General features: G+C 40.6%; 2 protein-coding genes across 10 annotated transcripts in view; one reads left to right on the top strand and one right to left on the bottom strand.

Moving 5' to 3' along the window:
• Window positions 1-20,949, bottom strand: part of RALGPS2 (Ral GEF with PH domain and SH3 binding motif 2) — a 167,002-nt gene that overhangs the window by 52,160 nt on the left and 93,893 nt on the right. The gene's annotated exons all lie outside the window — the stretch shown is intronic.
• On the top strand, window positions 2,760-19,105 carry ANGPTL1 (angiopoietin like 1). The gene is made up of 5 exons (XM_075832157.1): window positions 2,760-2,885; window positions 8,617-9,474; window positions 15,413-15,606; window positions 17,971-18,241; window positions 18,365-19,105. Exons 2-5 carry the CDS (start codon window positions 8,649-8,651, stop codon window positions 18,550-18,552), a joined length of 1,479 nt encoding a protein of 492 aa, XP_075688272.1. The 5' UTR covers window positions 2,760-2,885; window positions 8,617-8,648; the 3' UTR covers window positions 18,553-19,105.

Genomic DNA, 20,949 nt, shown 5'->3' with positions numbered 1-20,949 from the left:
GAATTACTGCAGTCTTTGACTTCCTCCCTGCTGACAGCAGGAGAGAAAGAGAGAGGAGAAAGAGAAAGTGAAAGAAAGTGAGAGTGAAAGAGAAAAAAGGGGAGAAAGAGATAAAATAAGTAATATCTCACCCAAAACATTGAATTACAAGGGGTTTGTGTGTCTGTAGAGGGTACTTGCTAGTTGATAAAGTCCTGTGATTACAGCAGCCTTGGCTAGAGTGTACTAACAGGGGGGAGGAATGGGGGGGAGTAGTAGCAAGTGTAATGTAAACGATCAGGCTTGGGCTTAGTTTACGTGTGTCAGATTATCCACAGATATCTATGCCTATTCTGCACTGAAATCCAAGTCACAACCGATGACAATCCGCATCATATGTATGTGAATTGGGTTTCAGCAACACAGTTCACCTCCCACTAAATATTTCAGTGTAGATTTTTGTCTGCACCACAGAAAAATATCTGCCGTGGACCCGGCTACTTATTTCTGAAGATTCCACATAGAGAAGCAAAGGGTTAGCCCCATTGATTGACAAATACTCCTGCAGACCTGCTGCACAAATCAGAGCGGTGCCTCAGATTTCTGACACCGGTATACACATCGGATTCAATCTCGACGGGTGAACGAGGACTTTTGAAGTAAAATTACAGAGCGGTTTGCTGCACAAATGGCAGCGCTTAAAAGGGAACAGCTTACAGACGAAAAAAAAAAGGGTATTTTACATAAGATCGAAGACCTGTAACATAGCAGATGAACAACGCAAAAACAATAAAACCGACTGGTCTAAGCCATTTCCCTACGTCTATCAGTGGATATACACCCATGATTGAGAACCAGGATTTTCTTCAACCAGTAAATGCATCCAAAGTTACTTATTTTTGTTTAAATAGTAAATATAAAAGGAAGCGCACATATGCTATGACAAAGGCCCTGTTTACATCTGCATTCGTTATTTCGAGGTTCTGCTCCGTCAGAGGAGCAGAACGAAAATGCCGGAAGATCAGGCTCCGTTGAATGGAGACAACCGGCACTTGACAAAACCGATTGACTTTATTGGGTTCCGTCGGGCTGTTCTTGGATTTACCAGAAACCATAGCACAGCATGCTGCACTATAGTTTCCGGCGGAATCTGCAGATGTGAACAGGGCCTTACTTTTACAGAGATGAAGCATTTTACAATGGGAACATTAGAGTTTCTAGGCACATTACATTATATACATTGCATTTAAAACGGGTTATCCGGCATTCGTATCAACTGCAAATAAAACAAAAAAGCAATACTTGCCTATCCTTCCTCCAGGCGGTCGCTCCGGCAGTGTAGCATGTAACCGCTGCAGCCAATCAGCAGGTGGTGACGAATTGTATTATTGGCATAATGCCAGAAATACAACACATGGAAGCTGAGCCCTCCGATTGGCTGCAGCCGTCACATGCCACATGCTCCTAAACAAGCACCAGGACTGCCACCAGAGAAACAGCACTGGATCGCTGGGGTCAAATCTAGGTAAGTATTACTTTTTTGTTCTACTAAATTTTATTTGCAGCCCTTAAGAAAAAAATGTTCATAACACCATTAATAACGTTGCCTCTTATAAAGGACTGCGCACTATAAAAGCTCACATCCTACATTGAAAGTTTAAACAAACCTCACTTACAAAGTTGTAACAGTTCTTATTGAAGCCACACAAAAAAATAAATTACAAATAATTAAATATAATATGAACGCAAAAGGTCAGAGACCTCCGCACGGTTCGAATCTCAGGTTACATACATTTTAATACGGACGCACATTACATAAGACTTATATCCCTCCCTATCTAAACAAGGACATAACGCAGAGCATACTCTGCTCAACACACAGTTCCGGCACGGGCGAGAACAGGAGGTAAGTGATTTACTTCTTATTTTGATAGGAACGTTTTATTTAAGTCACAATGGTTCTTGCTGTAGACCTAAGAGGTATATTGAAATAACACCATAAACAAACATTGTGAGATTAAATCTCAGCCTCCGCTCTAACCACAGCCACATGTGCTGAGCTCCTGGAAAGGAGAGCCGGCAGGACCGCGGGAAGCTTTCAGGAGGAGAACGCAATGCTGCACAATGGATTGTTACAATTTACACTGCAAAAGACCAAAAGAGAACCATTGGGGGGGGGGGGGGGTTTGCAACTTGTGGGGACACTTTTACGTCTCTACAGATCCACTCGTTGGCAGAGTATAAGAAGTTCATGCAATCGTGGATCAAGGTGAAAACTGCAATGGATGGAACATCGTTCTATTGTTTATTTCATTCATCACCTAAAAGCGGCTATAATCCAGAGAAGGAGCCAACTAGACATATCTCCACGTACTGATAGAAAAAAATTAAAATCAGATTAAAAAACAAACCGTGACAAGGAATGGCTAAACTATAAAGGTTGTATTATATATATATATAAAAATATTGTGCCAGTCAACATCATCCAGGTTCTCCACCTGTAGACCACAACTTCTCAACCATGGAAGAATTCATGTCGCTTTAGAAGGGATGAACACTGAAGTTCACAATGAGCTGAATAAAGGGAACGAGACTGAAATGGGTCTTAACTTGTTGTGCTGAAGACTCGAGAAGTGCCAGCTGGCTCCGTTACCAAAGTCTCTGACAGTTCTGGAATCTCTCCTTCCCAACACCAACACTCCAGTACAAGGATGCGCAGCGCGTTCTCGACCGGGACCTTGCTGGAGTGAGACAACTGGAACGCAGCTAATTACAATCCCATCCTTGGCTTACAGATGTACAGAAATGAAGCAGACTGCTGAAGAACTCCGATAACGTCTCCTCCATAGCCCTTCTCTACACCGTGCAGAAAAGAAGTAAAGCAGATCTGGTCTGGCTCTGTAAAGGTTGGTTTTACACAACAGTCTTCTTGTTTTTATAACACATGTTTAAATCAGGGAAAAGAAAATTCCCTGGGAAAAGATCCAGAATATTTACTACACAGGCACATCTGGAAGCTGTTAACCCCTTCGCTGATAGCAAGAATACATGCTGGTAATAGAGGGCTCAATGGGGGAGCCATAAGCGTTTTTACAGAAAGCCGGGGTTAAGGCACAGAACCGTGGATGCTATTCCGGCACTCAATGAGATGTAATGTCAACTTGAATTTAATGAAAAGTGTCAATTGTGTTTAGCCATCACTACAGTGCATATTATAGTAATGACCTATCTGATTTTTTAGAACTGGACTGTTCCAATAAATTCTACATTCAATTCCAAATTATCTGGAATACTCCAAGTAGCAAGGACCTTCTCTAAATCCTTATACTGTACATAGTTAGGCTTTGTTCACATCTGCTCCAGGGTCCGTTCCGACGGTGCTTTCCGTCGGAACGGGACCGACTGACGCAAACTAAAAGGTTCCAATGGTATTGATTCCGTCAAAACGACGGAACCCTTGCACAACGGAGACAAACGGAAAAAATTGGGACCGGATCCGTCACCAACGGAACAGGACCCTGGCGCAGATGTGAACGAAGCCTTACATAGTTAGTACAGTTGAAAAAAAAGACATACGTCCATCAAGTTCAACCAAGCATTAGGAAAAAGTACAATATACTGTAGGGATAGAAAAAAAAAGGGAAAAAGTACAATATACTGTAGGGATAGAAAAAAAAGGGAAAAAGTACAATATACTGTAGGGATAGAAAAAAAAAGGGAAAAAGTACAATATACTGTAGGGATAGAAAAAAAAAGGGAAAAAGTACAATATACTGTTTTATTTCTTTAAGCTTTTGGCTCACGTGGACTCCACTAGATGCAATAACCTATAGTTTTATATGTGCTACAGATGTTGCCAAACATCCCAGACCTATCATTTTGATTTGTATTACCTTTTGGGGGAATTTGGCTTAGAAAACTGTGATATAACTTCTTCCATGAGATCACAGTGCCTTTTATTTCTTTTTAAAACCAATAAAAACAAATGAATGCATAAAGATAACAATATTCCAAGTACGTATCAACATCAGTTGTGCAATAACTTCATCTGCACTGTACCAAAGATTTACATATTTAAAAGGTAGACAAATTGATCAAATAATAGGGGTAAAGAAAGTCGTCTGTAGACCCTTGATAAAAGGATTATGCTTTACCAAGAGACGCCTGCGTTTCAAAAATTGCTGTATAATGTCACAGGTCTGTCTGCTCTAAAGGTCTGTTTTGTTTATTCAAGAACTCCCTTGCGCACGTGTTGGTTCCCCATAGATTCACTCAACACTGAGCTTCTGTTGCTGCTAGAGAAAGCCATACAGATGGCCTCTACTGTGTCACCTGTCAGTCACTTTTCATTTTACATCTTTCCTTTATACCTTACCATGTCAGCGTGACTTATTTCTTAACTCTACACTATATTTTTAAGTGAGGCTGTCAAGGGAGATGGGAAAACCACACTGTGTACTTTACCGCAACAAGAGATTGTCATGTAGATGAAGACATTAAAAAATGTTTTTTTTTTAAAAAGACCATGAATTTTGGTTGCAGAAAATCATGGGTTACTGCGATCTCAGGGTTTCTCTATAAAGAAAAAAAGTTGGTCAACTTGCAACAATTGTTAAAAAAAAAAAAAAAAAAAAAAAGGAAAAAAATCCCTGAGGTCGCAGTAACCTGCAATTTTACAGAAACTAGAACTTTTCATTAAGTTCTAGCTTTACATATTGCCTCAGGAAAAAATGTATTCAATTATTTTCTCTCTAGAATAGTGCCCACAATTTACTACCAAAGCAGCCCGTAAGAAATCAAATACAAATTGAGCTACGTTACGTTTTTGCATACAGATTCCCTTATATCCGTACTACCGGCCCCAATAACATGTGAGGTCAATGTGCATCCAGACAGGATGAGCCCGCGACATGTCCCCCTGTCCAAAATGATGAAAACTGGTTTGACCAGAATACAACCAAGTATTGGAACATGTGGTTTTACAGCGAGCTTTGCATTTTTGTCAGGGTTTAGCAAAAATTAAGGCAAAATCTTAAGATAGCCGTGACACGTGAACATACACTAATAATTCACTGTTCATGATCGTGACGCAGGAATGAAAGGTTAAATTACTATTTCTTCTGAATAGAAAAAGGAACGGTTTCCCTGACATAAAGTAACTCCATACAGGGACTGGTTTATACCACATGGCAATGATTACTTTGTTCATTTTAAAAGCAAAATGAAGGAATTGTCACAGTTTTTATGCTTATCTAGCACTTTCCATATCGGCAGGAATGGAAGCGGGTTAAGAAGTTATGATAACAGGGGAGTCGAGAGGTCCTAAGCATGAAGGCCAAGGCAGATTACAATAGAAACAGATGCTGATCTGGGTTCACGTCAAAGAGTCTGGGCCATAATCGAGCTCTCCTACAATGCGCGTGTAAAGAAAAACATGCAAATAAATCAGTTTTACTACGTGCTCATGGTGCAGAGAAACAGGCAGGAGATTACCAACATGTAAAAAAATGCACATATACTACAGACGATCACATACGGAGAAGCTGGATTTTAGGAAAGGGAGGAAAAGGACGGTTGGTTGGACAATGTGGAACAGAAACAGAACATAAAACTAAAAAAACACAATTTAAAAGGATAGTTCCAGGTTAGGCTCTGTTCACATCAGCGATGGGGGCTCAGTCAGGGGCCTCCGTCGCAGATCCGGCAGAGATTAGCAGAAACAGTATTGTTTCCGGTAAAACCACAGACAATGGGTTCCGTCTGCGGTGTTTGTGGTGTAACGGAACCGTCGCATCCGGCTTTCCCTTGTTATGCACCTCAGAGAGCAAACCAACGAAAAGCCCTGACACAGGTGTGGACATACATTATTTTTTCTATATTTATGCCTCCGGATGCAGCAGTAGAATATAGCATATTTTGGGGTTTAAAACTTGCAATATTCACCATATGTTACCTGTTTTTTCCTGAATTGTACCTTCCCCTGAAATGAATGAAAACCCTAAGAGGAGGAGTTTTGCATTGATCGCTCCTAGGGAGCAAGTGGGCTGTCATGTGGGCATTTGACGAGGGCCAAACCTTGAGACGGTACCATAAACAAGAATGACAGACATGGATAAAAGGAGAGGGGGAGAGAGAAAGGTTGCTGAAGACAACAGTCGATATTATACACTTTGAAGAGTAGACGACCTTCATCAGGGACTATAGACCGATTCATTCATAATGATACACAGAGAATCTATTCAGCAGCTACAGAAGAAGGATGTACAGTTAGGCCCTGTTCACATCTGCGTCCGGCATTTTGTTCTGCTCAGTCATTGGAAGAACGAACGAAAATGTTGGAAGCGCAGGCTCCGTTGAACAGAGACAACCAGCGGAAGCCATTGACCTTAATGTGTTCTGTTGGTGTATCCGTTGGGGTGGCCATGGATTTAGGCTTGCTGCTGCACTATTGTTACCCAACGATGCCTCTAACGCAGATGTGAACAGGGCCTTACGCACATTACGACATGCAGATTTTTTTTAATGTTGCTCATAAGATTATCAACATTAAAGGAAAAAAAAAAAAACTATCCCTGCATGATTTTTGCTACAATCAGAATACTTTTTCCAAGCTGTTGGAGCGGTTTCGAGATTTGCATTGTCCACATGTATTACGGACTTGCATGACAAGCTGTGCCAGATCATTATTAGTGCTGATACAGAGAGAGAGATTTTATATGTATATACACACACATATATATATATATATATATATATATACACACACACACACACACACCCTCTCGAATCAGCTGTTCCCAATATCAATCATTAGTCAATAGCATTAAAGCATAAGGCTGTGTTCGCGCATCACGGGACCATTTGGCTGTGATTTGGGTGAAAATCAAAGCAAAAACCGAACACTGACTGCAACGTGTGAACACAGACATATGATAAAATTAAAACCGCATCTCCATCATATAAGCAATGAAGACGCTTGGCTTGTGGAAAGCATACACATCAAAATATGATTGAATGTTTTTTCATAGCGGACAGCCTTCCGAGACTGCTATACCTGCAGAGCACATTCTTGTTTATATAAACATGGAATTGATGACTTAATACTCAACAGAATTCAAACAGGAGAAGTTGGCACATAGGAAGACGCAGACTGCCCACCCATGTCCCTGGTTGGAGCCGCAGCCAAACAATACAAGAAATTAGTGCTACAGGAATCAGGAGCAATCATAACGTAGTGCTGGAGTATGGCGGAGTCACACATGTTTACAATGATAAGAATAGAGTCACTTTAGTTTCCTGCCAAGAGGATAGTCTCAGAAAAATATTCCTTAAAACCTAACGGGGAAATCATGATTCTCTATATATAGATGAACTCTATAGACAAACGCCAGAGCTGACTGACTATAAGCGGTCATGTACACAAAGATTGTCATCACCAGAAAAAAATGCATGTGATTTATATATTGCAGAAGGAGAGTCCATCCAAACCATGTTTCCCTGAAATAAAATGAAAAGAAACTGGGTAGCATCTGGCGACAGGCAGGCTGTAGACAGACCATCGGTGTGAAACAGAAAGTAAAAAAATCGGATAAGGGCAGCTTTATGGTTAACGTGGCAATCAAATCTCGATTATTGCCGTGATTTTCTCAAAATTGCAGCAAGACATCTTGGTTTTTTCTTGCTGCGGTTTTTAGTAAAAATAAAAACACAAAACAAACGCAATTTCACCGTGACATGTGAACACACCCTTAGGCTAGGGCTCCACAGCGCACGGCCAAAAGATCTGTGCAGTGCTGCCTGCATCCCAAGTAATGAAAGTGAATGTAATCGCTTTGTGACCCACAAATTGCCGTGACACGACAGTGGCAAAAAATCCAGCGGGTTTGGATTTCTTGCGATTGTGTCGCGGCAACTTGCGGGTCACTAATCCACATTCGCTTTCATTACATGCAATGCAAACAGCACAACACTGCGGTCTTTGGCCGTGCACCGTGTGTCGTGGCCAAAGTCGCCATGTTGTCCTGACCTAAGTGGCGGCTAACCACTTTCAGATTGCTATATTTCAAATAAGCCTAGCTGTGTGAAATCTACTTATCAAATACATTTGGCTGACTGAATAAACAAGGGGGCAGTTACTTTTTTACATGGGTGATCTAGATGTTAAATATTGTCTGGTAAGGGAAGAGGGTGGGCAGACGGCGTGGAGTAACACTGGACAGGTTGATCAGACTACACACAGGGTTTGTTTGTAGTCTGTAACCTAAGACACACATAGGTCTGCCTAGGAGCTGTAGACACAAAACTGTACAACACAAGGTTTTAAATTTCGTAGTACAATGCGCAATATTAATATTCCTAATGACATCTTTTTGTGAACTTCTTATTTAGTAGTATTGGGACAACTCTAGGAAAGAAACTAAAAATATAATCACTGGTGGTGGAAGCCTGTAGAATGAAATATGTAACGGCAAAACCTTCTTCAACTAGGTAATTCTCTTGTGTTTTTATAAGTAATAAAATTTAACAGCAGGTCATAAATTTAGCTGGGAGGAAGTCTGCTGAAAAGTCCAACATTACACAATAGCAAATGGGGGTTTCTGCAGTCCAAAAAAATTAACTTTACCTTTTCCGTTTTAGTTGCTTGGACAACAGCTTCGCCCCTGGGTAACATGGAAAAACCCTTCTGGACCTTAGGAGTGTTGCTAATGTCTCTGGTACCTTTCGCATACTGCATGAACAGTGACTTGCAAAGCCGGAAAGGGACTTCAAAGAGAGTTACCCGTTCTGTGGACAGTGCAGATGCCAATGATGGGAAACGGTGTGGTTACACGTTCATGGTCCCCCAGCAGAGAATCACCGGGCCTATATGTGTCAACACCAAAGGACCTGGTCCGAAAAAGGACCAGGTAACGAGAATGGATTTGGAAAACCTTAAAGACGCTTTAGCTAAGCAAAGGAGAGAAACGGAAATGTTACAAGTGTCGGTAGACGTTGACGGAAATATTGTTAATGAGGTAAAGTTACTGAGGAAAGAGAGCCGAAATATGAACTCCCGGGTTACACAGCTCTACATGCAGCTTCTACACGAGATCATTCGGAAAAGAGATAACACTCTTGAAATATCTCAGCTGGAAAACAGAATCCTCAACATAACAGCAGCGATGCTTAGAGCAGCCACACGCTACAAACAGTTGGAAACAAAATATGCCTCACTAGTAGATTTGGTCAATAACCAGTCTGCCACCATCTCATTACTAGAAGAACAGTGCATGAGAGTTTTCTCAAGGAGGGATCCCCATGGCTCACCACCGTTGGTACAAGTGGTTCCTCAGCACATCCCAAACAGCCGGCAGTACACACCCGGATTAGGTGGCAGTAATGAGATTCAGAGGGATACAGGATACCCAAGGGTCAGAGACAGCAGAGAGCCACCCCAAGCTCCGGCACCCACCATCAGCCCATTCCGGGTGCCTCCAGTTACGGTCATCAATGAAGGTAAGGTACATATTAGGAGGGGTAAATGGAGCTGTAGTCCAAAAGTTCTTATGGGTAACAAATGTTTCAACACAACACATCTCTCTCCATAAGCAGCTTCTTTAAATGATCTGTAAATATTACAAGGGCAACAGTAGAGTTTATTTTAAAGACCACACAAAGCCCTGATCTATTGGTGTAAATCCTGCTTTCTCAATTTGTTGCTGATATTTATGGCTATAATAAACGGATATTCATAAGATAACAGGGTCCTAATATGAGATGAAAGATTGTACAGATAACTGATGCTAAGATTAAAGGGGAGTAACCAAAAATTCTGAGAACTATCCCTAAAGTAACTAAACAACTAACGAAAAAGTAGAGAGGAAACTAAAAACATCTGAATGTGCCTCCTCCGCAAGTGTGTGCACTCAAAGATTTTTGCTCCCCCCCCGCCCTACTGAGTCTGAGGCTGGCAAAGTCTTGCTCCCTCTGAGTGGCTGAGGGTCCAGCGGTGACACTTGAGTTTGCAGCACCTTCCTTTTCTGCGTGACTTTATTAGGTTGTGCAGCACAACACTCAAGATTAATCTACAGTGTTTCTTTAAACACCATGCTGGATAAGGAGCTTTTCTGTAGACCACTAGGTCACATTGCTGTCTGTATCCAGTCCAATGAAAACAACTAAAGAATGATAAACCCCAGTAAAGCAGGAAATTATTTTCATGAAGTTTCTCTACTATGGAAAGCATTTCTAAGAAAATATTCACAATTTTTTTTTCTTTTTCTGCTGTAAAATCAAGGTCAGAAACATTCTTAATACAATGCTGTAATAAAAATGGATATTCACATGACCTTTACAGTGAAAACTGGTGCAATATTACTTATTAGCAGCAATATACCAGATTCAGACCAGTTATGATTAAAGGCTACCTACAACTTTGAAAACTTTTTTTTTTTTTTAAATAAAACAGTATTAGTGTATTTGGTGCAACTTTCTAATGACTTATTAAAAAATATTTTTACCTTTGAAAATTAGTTTTCAAAGGTGTACATAGCCTTTAAAGTAAAGTCATAGCCTCTATGACCGATACTTATCATGGAGATTATAGCGCAGCTATTCCCACCTTTCTTCCCTGAAGAAAAAAATATTTTAACCGGCTGCCAGGAACACGTGGCAATCTTAACCTCAGAATAGGAATACATAAGCTAGAGTGCCCACAGTTGGTTGTTTCCAACAGATCCATTCATTTCGATGGCGAGTGGCTGCGCAAGCATTGCAAACTCGCTGTGCTGTCGTGAGAAAATTCATTGGGGTTTTGTTTTTGTTACCTGGATTAGTTACGACAAACCAAACCACTTTTTTCTGTTTGTGTTTTCTAATCCATTAAGACATGAAACAAGTTGCAATTTCAGAAATGCCTTTTCATTAACATTGTACTTTTGGCTGTTACAGCAGAAATATCATCACAAGGCAAACCATGGTGTGTAAAGCTGGCGTGATGGTGGAGTTCACAAACATACAATCCTCAGTTTAAAGGCTATGTACACCTTTCCTAATTCCAATGCATAAGCAAATAGTCTTCGTTAAAGATTTCCTACCATTTTCAGTCTATAGCTCTTATGTAGATATGTGCATCTCCATGGCAACAGACAACAAACAAAGCTGTGTAGTCTGATCCGGTAGTCATGCTTTCTTCCATTTGTCCCCTGCTTCTTCGCAACATACATTTAGTATAACAGGAAGTTGGGGACAGATAAAAGGGTTTCTGACTGCAGGATCAGACTACAAAGTGTTTGTTGTCCCTTACCATGGAGACGCATAGGTCTGCAAAGCAGCTGTAGACAGTTGGAAATGTTGAATGAAAACTATTTGCAAAGTTGCATCTTTTTTCATTTTAAATGCATGGGAACAATAAAAGAAATTTGGTTGTGAAGGTGTACATAGCCTTTAAAGAGGCTCTGTCACCATATTATAAGTGTCCTATCTCCTACATAATCTGATCGGCGCTGTAATTTAGATAACAGCAGTGGTTTTTATTTTGAAAAACGATCATTTTTGAGCAAGTTATGAGCTAGTTTAGATTTATGCTAATGAGTTTCTCAATGGACAACTGGGCGTGTTTTTACTTTTTACCAACTGGGTGTTGTACAGAGGAGTGTATGACGCTGACCAATCAGTGACCAGTGACCTACACTTTTCATTGTTCCAGCCCAGCTTCTTTCACTGCACAATCACACTGTCCTGTGGATCATGCTGGGCTGGAACAATGAGAAGTGCAGGTCACTGATTAGTCACTGATTGGTCAGCGTCATACACTCCTCTGTACAACACCCAGCTGGTAAAAAGTAAAAACACGCCCAGTTGTCCATTGAGAAACTCATTAGCATAAATCTAAACTAGCTCATAACTTGCTCAAAAATGATCGTTTTTCAAAATAAAAACCACTGCTGTTATCTACATTACAGCGCCAATCAGATTATGTAGGAGATAGGGCACGAATAATCTGGTGACAGAGCCTCTTTAAGGGCAACTGATAGATATAAAAACTGGTTAGAACAGGGTTGATTTCTCCATATTGAAAAATTGGATTCCATAAACAGCTACATAGCAAAGTCACATTCTTTCTAATCCGCATGTCCTAGTAAGGAAGAATGTTGTGTCTGAGAAGTCCGCTCCTCTCCAGCTTAATCACATCCACAATGTCAGTAGTAAAGCATGGCTTTGCAGCGATGAAGCTGGACACAGAAGCTTGCAGACAGGAAGAAGTAGTTCAGCATGAAGAAATTTCAGCTGCAGCAGTTTTTTAACTTGTCACACAGATTACAGCCAGATGTGATTGTGCGTCCTCTAAGGGTATATTCACACGATTAACAAAATACGGAGCGGTTTTCAAGGGAAAAACAGCTCCTGATTTTAAGACATTTTTTTGAACAACTCGCGTTTTTCAATAGTCTATGAGAAAACGGCTCCAAAAACGTCCCAAGAAGTGTCCTGCACTTCTTTTGACGAGCCGTCATTTTACGCGCCGTATTTTGACAGTGACGCGTATAATTACACCTCGTCTGCACAGAACATTGTAAGACCCATTGCAAGCAATGGGCAGATGTTTGCCGACGTATTGGAGCCGTCTTTTCAGTCGCAATTTGAGGCGTAAAACGCCTCCATTACGTCTGAAAAGAGGTCGTGTGCACATACCCTAACAGGCATGGGATTTGGAATTAACACGACAAAAAAAGTAGTTCTCTTCACTTTGACTGGACTAAACAAGACTGTACCTAATAAAAGGGGCAGGAAATATTTAAATTTGGAAATGTCCCCGCATGATGTCCTGCTATCAGGAAATGGAGTCTGGATATAAAACATGGTGGCGACATCTGAAACGTATAAAAACATAAAAATAGTGGCTGCTCCGATTCGTCTCACACCAGGCGTTTGGGAAAAGGAGTAGGGAATATTTAATTTACACCAACAGTAAGTATGCAAGTCTTCTCAGAGCCCGCAGAATGAGAACTCCCACAAATCACAATATGCCTAGCAGCTGGGCTCCATTATTTATTTCTGTTACTTATATAGCGCTAACATATTCCGCAGCGCTGTACAGAGGTCCTCAATTATTGTCCCCATCGGGGCTCACAATCTAAATTCCCTATTGGTACGTATTTTGGGGTGTGGGAGGAAACCGGAGTGCCTGGAGGAAACCCACGCAAACACAGGGAGGAAACCAACGCAAGAAATTACGCCAGGCGTGAAGCCAGCCTTCGGCTGGGTTGTCACGTCTCGGTTAAAGTGCATTTTTTCTGCAATTCACGGCAAAACTGCACCAATTTGCCGCTTTTAATTTCAATAAAATCGCAGCAAAATGACGTTGGAGTGAAAAAAAGCTTCTACACTGCAACGGGAGTTCTCGCCTTTAAAAAGGTGGATGCGCTCCGTGGTCATGTCATCTCTATACCAACGTCTGCGTAAGATTAAAGTGATTAACTGCAGCCAATCTAACCCACATTCTCACATTAGGAGCTTGTTAAACTACAAGTATAAAACGTCTTCATTTTGTAACAGTCACTGAATGATCTGCGCCGCCTTCCTAAATGGGTTATTTCTTCATAGATCCTGTATTGTAATCATTCATCTTTAGAAGAAAGCGACAACTAATTAGAACATTTCAAAAATTAGCGCTATTGCTTCCTCCTAGAAAAATATCATTTGTTACAAATAAAGTAACTTCTCCCATTGCAAGCAAGACAAAAAAAAAAAAAAAAAAGACGCGTTATCCAAAAAGGAATGAAGTATGCCACGTCAATATTCAGAAAATCATCCCAGGGATCCTGAGGGGCCTCAGAAATTGCACTCAACAAAGACCACGATTCCTTCCCAACAAAGTCTCTGTTTTCATTGTAATGGTGCAACAGTCACGCTGCACGAACAAACTCGGGACTAAATAACAAACATTTCAGCTCCTAATACATCAACAGCAAACTATGCTCAGGAGAGGGGAGATCACAGAGGCAAGGTATGATGGGCTATTCTTAGAAGAACACAGAATTCAATGGAACTGCTGCTTAAACAGAATTTCCTATCAATTCTGGCATGTGGTTGGTATAGGACATTGCCATCATGGAGCTTTGCACGATTCTAAGCGAAGGAGCTCTTATTAGAGTCATTTAAAGTGTTTCTGCAACGGAGACATGACCAAATACTGCAGTATTACGGAGCCCAGTCACGTACTATACCACTCAGTATTCTAGGGATGCACACGACATAAGGTAAAAATAATATTTTTTGCTGTTAACCCCAGTCCGTCAAGGAAAAAATGGACTGGCTGAACAAAAAGCATTATGTATTAGAAACTTCCGCTATGTAAACATTTGTTTATTTCTTCACCATCTACAATAAAAAGGATTTGCAAATAGACTTTATTAAAAATTCCCAACCATTTTATGTCTACAATGCCTATGTAGATAATGTGTCTCCTTGGTTACAGACTACAAACAAACTTTGTGTAGTCTGATCCAGCAATCAAACTCACTTTCATCTAATTGCTAACATAGTAACACAAGGGTTGGGGCATAGTCCATTATACCAGGAGAAGGTATATGGGAATAATATAGTCATGGCATGATACACAAAAGCTCTATAGTACACTATTCCGAACATGAAAAACGAAGAAATGCAACGGACCAAAATGAATTAGTTAGGTAGGTCCGGTTTACATCCGTTTCAAAGCCGCCGTCACATTGTCATATTTAATGAGAAAAATAGTGCTCCACGCAGCACTATTTTTTTTCTCATAAAAACAATGGACACCCCGGCAGTACCAGACAAACCCCAACCTAAGTGGATGGGGTTTGTCGGGCACTGCATACTTGACCTATTCTTTATTTTGCCTAGAATATGCATTTATTGCTTTTTTTATGCTCCATTGAGTTGTCTAAAAAATTGAGACGCAGTTTATTTTCAGACATTTATTCAATAATTATTTTATACAGTTCAAAATTTTTCTGCTTAATTTGACAGTCAAGCATTGGGAAAATATTGCAGCAGTAGATACTAAAGATGAGTTATATACTAATATACACTCCCAATTCTTCCTCAAAGCAGTGATCTTGGTGTTTGCAGCGGGAGATGGCAACAAATGTGATCATACTCTGCCGTACTTCATATCCAGCAAGTGTAGTCTTCTGAATGTAAAAGTGCCTATGTTATAGAACAAGTACTCGTGCATTCAAAGGAGCACGTCCCAAACATGACAGGGAGTTAACAGTACTAGATACACAGCATCCTACTGTACTCCCCTGAGATCTCCAATCAGAGGCTTTGAAGTTTTTTTTTTTAAATATATATCATTCCCATCCTCTAAGACAAGATAACTAGAATTTCTAAGTTACTACAAACCTCAAAAAATAAAGTTACATCCTACAATGTACATTATGTGATGTGTGTAAACTTCCTTCAACAGGTCCTTTCAGGGACTGCAAACATGCAAAAGACTCAGGATTTTCCAGCACTGGCATTTACTTAATAAAACCCCAAAATGCCAATAGTCACATGCAGCTTTGGTGTGAGAATAGTTTGGATCCTGGTGGTTGGGCAGTCATACAGAGGAGGATTGATGGATCAGCCAACTTTTTCAGGAACTGGGAAACTTATAAGGTGAGGTTATTATATTCATTCTATGTAAAAGAACTCCATTAACAACATATTCCCCAATTATCATAATTAACCAGGTTAACTCCACTTTAAATCACTGGTATCTTGAAGACACATTTTGGGTCTTTATGAGCACTTTATTGAAGCAATATGCAGCAGGGTTGACCCAGGGAACACTGCTTATTTTTTGTATGTTTTTTAAAGGTTAACGAAAAACGTTTAAAAAACTTTTGAGATTCTATAGTGACATGTCAAAAGTTTTCATCGGTGCGAGCCGCTCTGCTCGGACACCACCAATCGCTAAAATGAAGCAGCAGAAGCGATCGGGTTAGCAATGTGCCGCATTGTTTCTGATCGGATTTTCTCGGAAAGTCGAGCGAGTGGTGTACAGGCTGATAGACTTTCTATTGAGTCCATAAACCGCTCAGAGGAAAGCTAATCAGAAACGAATCGGCACAACACTTACCTGAGCGCTCCTGCTGCTTCCTTTTAGTCTCAGTGCTCGGATCCCCACCAATCAAAACTGCTGACAGGTCACTATGAAATATCATGTTTTTTTAAAAGTTTAGTTACCCTTTAAGTGTTAACAATTAGACAAACGAGTTGCAAACAAAGTTTCCTCAATATGAGATACCTTTTAAATAACTAGAATGAAATAAAAAGGATGACTCAGCAGGCTTTTAAAAGGCCCTATTACACCGGCCAATAATCGGCTGGTGGAGCGAGCGCCGCTCAATGAGACATCGTTGATCGGCGCTCGTTTTCTCCTGTCACATGGAGCTATGGATGGGGACGAGCGGTAGTTACGCAGATCGCTCGTCTCCATACATTATCATCATGTCGGCAGTGCGGCTCCCTGTTTACACAGAGATGTGCTGCCGACAACGATAAGATTTTACTTTTTTAAAACGATACGACCAGCAGATCGAGCGTTTGCTCGTTCATCTGTTGATCGTTCCCCTGTTTACACAGGGCAATCATATGAACGCTCGTCTGCCTGATAATCACCCAATGTAAAACCCCCTAAACTCTATTTATAAATCCTCTATAGGCATAGTGTAATATAACAGCTAAAGAGTTACATCTAGAGACACAAAAGGACAAAGATGGTGTAGATTAGAATATTAGACCATTGATAAGCTGGAATTGCAATGTGAGCAGGGAGAGTTCGCAGATAAGAATGAAGATATTAGGCTTCTTTCACATCTGCGTTAGGGCTAAGTTCCGATAGAGCTTTCCGTCGGAATGGAGCCCTGACAGACACAAATGGAAACCATAGGTTTCCGTTTGCATCACCATTGATTTCAATGTGACAGATTCGGTGCCAATGGTTTCCATTGTGCAAGGGTTCCGTCGTTTTGACGGAATCAATAGCGTAGTAGACTACGCTATTGATTCCGTCAAAACGACGGAACCCTTGCACAACGTAGAAAAACGGAAACTATCTGCACTGGATCTGTCAGCAATGAAATCAATGGTGATGGAAACGAAAACCTATTGTTTCCATTTGTATCGGTCAGGGCTCCGTTCCGACAGAACATCGGTATGGAGACCTAGCGCTGATGTGAACAAAGCCTTAAAGAGGATCTGTCATCAGTTTAGTAATGCCTAATCTAATAGGCGCTGTCACACTGATAATGCTAGTGAAAATTGCATCCCGCAAAGTTTATTTTAAAAGTTATGAGCTTTTTTTTTCTTCAAAATATGCAAATGAGGCTATACTTGACAAGTGGATGTCAACACCAGGGATTCTCCTGAGGTGGCGCTCACAGACTGACGCTGCCCTATCAGTATAAATCTGCTTCACATAGTGTGAGAGACTGAGGCAGGAGGGAAGGAGGCTCAATTAAGATAGCCATATCTTGGGCTGTGGACCACCTAGAACAGTGGTTCTGGTGGCCTATGAAAGAGGAGATTCGAATCTTTCATATGACACCAAGATTCTAGTTGTGAAACAACCAGAGATATTACCAGTTGTAAAAGTCAGGAAGGGAAGCTGTATACAAAATGATCACACCGTGGCTGGGCAGGGAAGGGGGAGAAGCTGTATGCTGATTGGACAGCGTCATACAGAAAACATTAAACCGCCCAGAATGAAGGAAAGAGTCACCTCCCATTTGGCAAATAGAGCCAAATTAGCATATTTAGAAAAATGCTTATAACTTTGCAAATAATAAAGGTTTCAAAAAAACAAAACACAGTAGTCATCAGCATCATTAGATTAGTTAGGAGATAGGGCATTAATAAACTAGTGACAGATCCTCTTTAAAGGACTCACAATTTGTACCTCTTGAACAATAATAATTGTTTTATACAATATGACAACTAAAAAACATGTTGCTCTTAATAAATGGTTTCTCTATACAGAAAGGCTTTGGAAACATTGATTCAGAGTACTGGCTGGGGCTAGAGAACATCTATCAATTAACAAACCAAGATAACTATAAACTGCTGATTGAACTGGAAGACTGGAACAATAAAAAAGTCTACGCAGAATACAGCAGCTTCCGACTGGAGCCAGAGACTGATTACTACCGACTGCGATTGGGAACCTATCAAGGAAACGCTGGAGATTCCATGGTCTGGCACAATGGCAAGCAGTTTACCACACTGGATAGAGATCGGGATATGTATACAGGTGAGTCAAAAACATTGCACGTGTGTTGCATGGTCTGTGATTGTCGTAGTACAAACATAACCAACTACATAAAATACCCAAAACTGCAAAATGTACTAAAAGAATGTCGTCATCTGCTTCTAGGTAACTGTGCACATTTCCATAAAGGAGGCTGGTGGTACAATGCCTGTGCACATGCCAATCTGAATGGTGTGTGGTATAGAGGAGGAATGTACCGAAGTAAACATCAAGATGGCATCTACTGGGCAGAATACAGAGGCGGCTCCTATTCTCTCAAAAAGGTCCAGATGTTGATCAGACCAATAGACTAAATCACAAAGAAGGACAATAAGGAAAGGTGCTCAGTTTATACCAATGGTTCGACATTTCAGGATACTGTCGAGGACGTTTAATTCAGATTTACCCATAAACTGTAATTAACGAAAATGTTAATAAGAGGAACGCTGGACATCCCTCCATTTAAAGGTTACTATGTAGTTCTGGCTAAATATATTTTATTGGATTTATGTAAAGAAATACAGATACGACATGGCTTCTAGTGCTCCATCAGCAATGATCTATGAGTAGTTCAGAATGCCTGAATAATAATGTAAGAGGAGATGTACAACATATCAATGTCAGGTACACAAGGACGCAATGAATAAATGTGTGACTAATTTTTGTTATTTAAAACGTAATACTCCATGATGTCAAGTCTTCATGAAGTGACAAATCCTTCATATCACCACGACGTCGTGCAGGACTCACCAGGGCAAAACTGAGGACCACGGCCACGGCTTACAAGTTCAGACAAAAGTGAATAAATCAATTTCTATGTCAATGCATACAGATGACATTGTGTAAGATATAAAATTATCCTGCTTACTTTTGTTATTCTTTGTGGTTTCATGTTTAGCATTACTGACTTACATTTTCGGCCTTGCTCCTACTTCTCATAGGAACTAAAGCTTGACATATACATTCGATAAACGTCAGACAATCCCAACTATTTTTGAAGGATTGGCAGACAAAAGGAATGTAGATGTGGACACTTAAGGTCCTTTTACACCCGCCCATTTCGGCCGGTACAATGAGACCACTCGTTGATCGGCACTCGTTTGCTCCTTTCACAAGGAGCTAATATGGGAATGAGCGCTTGTTACTACAAATCACTCATCCCTATACATTTCTACCAGGTCGGCAGCGCATCTCCCCGTTTACACACCAACATGTACTGCCAGCAATAATATTCTCGCCATTTAAAGATATAAAATCAGCCGATGAACGAGCATTTGCGCGTTCATTGGGTGATCGTTGACCTGTTTACACAGGGCAATTATCAGAAACGAGTGTTCTGTGAATGCTCATTTGCCCGATAATTGGCAGTTGTAAAAGGGCCCTTAGACTGTCCCACGACATCTACATCTTGGATTTCAAAAAGTCCAACCCTTTGTTCCCCCTGGGAGAAGCTGTAGGTATAGGTATCTAGCAGTGGCTTATACCGCTCTCCGTATTGAAATAAACGTGGCCGATCCAGATATTCATGTTTAAAAGTAGGTTGTAGGTTTAACGTGTTGATTTTTTTTTTACTAGGGAACGGGAGGAGACCAGAAGTAAATAGGTAACCTAGTTCAGCGGATTTAAAATGTGTGACTGGTAAGTATTTTAAATAAGGTAAAGTCAGAGTGGCTTTTTCCATATTAAACCACAAATATGAGCAGGTTTTCCCAAATTTCCAGTCGAGGAAGGCAATGGTGCCAACCGGGATTTTCAGCTAATGAAAACAATAAATGTACACTTATAACTTTTACATGTAAAACTTAATGGAACTTCAACCTACAGATGTTTATTCGGTCTCCTAGAGCAACTAAACATATAAAAATCAATGTACAAAACTAAGAGTAGTGGCTACAGCCCAAACGAACTCATTTAACCAGTTACCTGTTTGACAACTTTTAGTAAAATGCGAAAGATAGTTTTCCCCCAATTTTTCAGTGCCGCTCCGGATGGTCTTCTATAGATAAGCTGTAAATTAGATGTACAACACATAGTAGACCAGCTCTATGTCCGAGGTCAGATGCCACAGTGCTGCCATGCAAGTGATGGGAGCTTCAAGGGAAGCGGTGTCAATTGTACAATGAAGTCAAAAGCCAACTGTAGGTCGGGATGGGCATGTTGTGAATGGAGGAGAAGCTCAGAGGTTTTCTGGCCAAGACATTTATGACATTCACATGACTCAGCTTTGGGACCTCTCCTAATTACCAAGGTCCCCTGAATCCCCATCCAGACAGAGATTGAATAGAGGAATGACCATGCATATTCGCAGTTCTCTTGATTCTACTGTTTGGGAGTTACAGAAATAGTTGAGCCTAGTAGATTAAGGGTTAGAGTACCACCGTTATCCAGCATAAGTGCAGGTCCTAGAAGTGGAGCTTCCCCAACCAGACATTTATTACATATCCTGTAAAGGTGCGATAAATGTTTTCAGTGAGAAAGCCCATTTAAAGAGGCTCTGTCACCAGATTCTCAAATCCCTATCTCCTATTGCATGTGATCGGCGCTGCAATGTAGATAATAGTAATGTTTTTTTATTTTTTTTTTAAAAACGTTCATTTTTGGCCAAGTTGAGCTATTATATATATATATAAGGTTTGAAATGGACAACTGGACGTTTTTTTTTTCGTTATGTCCAACTGGGCGTGTATTGTGTTTTTAACTGGGCGTGTTTA

The sequence above is a fragment of the Rhinoderma darwinii genome, chromosome 7, assembly GCF_050947455.1.
Source record: "Rhinoderma darwinii isolate aRhiDar2 chromosome 7, aRhiDar2.hap1, whole genome shotgun sequence".
Taxonomy (NCBI): Eukaryota; Metazoa; Chordata; class Amphibia; order Anura; family Rhinodermatidae; genus Rhinoderma; species Rhinoderma darwinii.
This window is presented reverse-complemented; position numbering and strand designations above follow the sequence as displayed.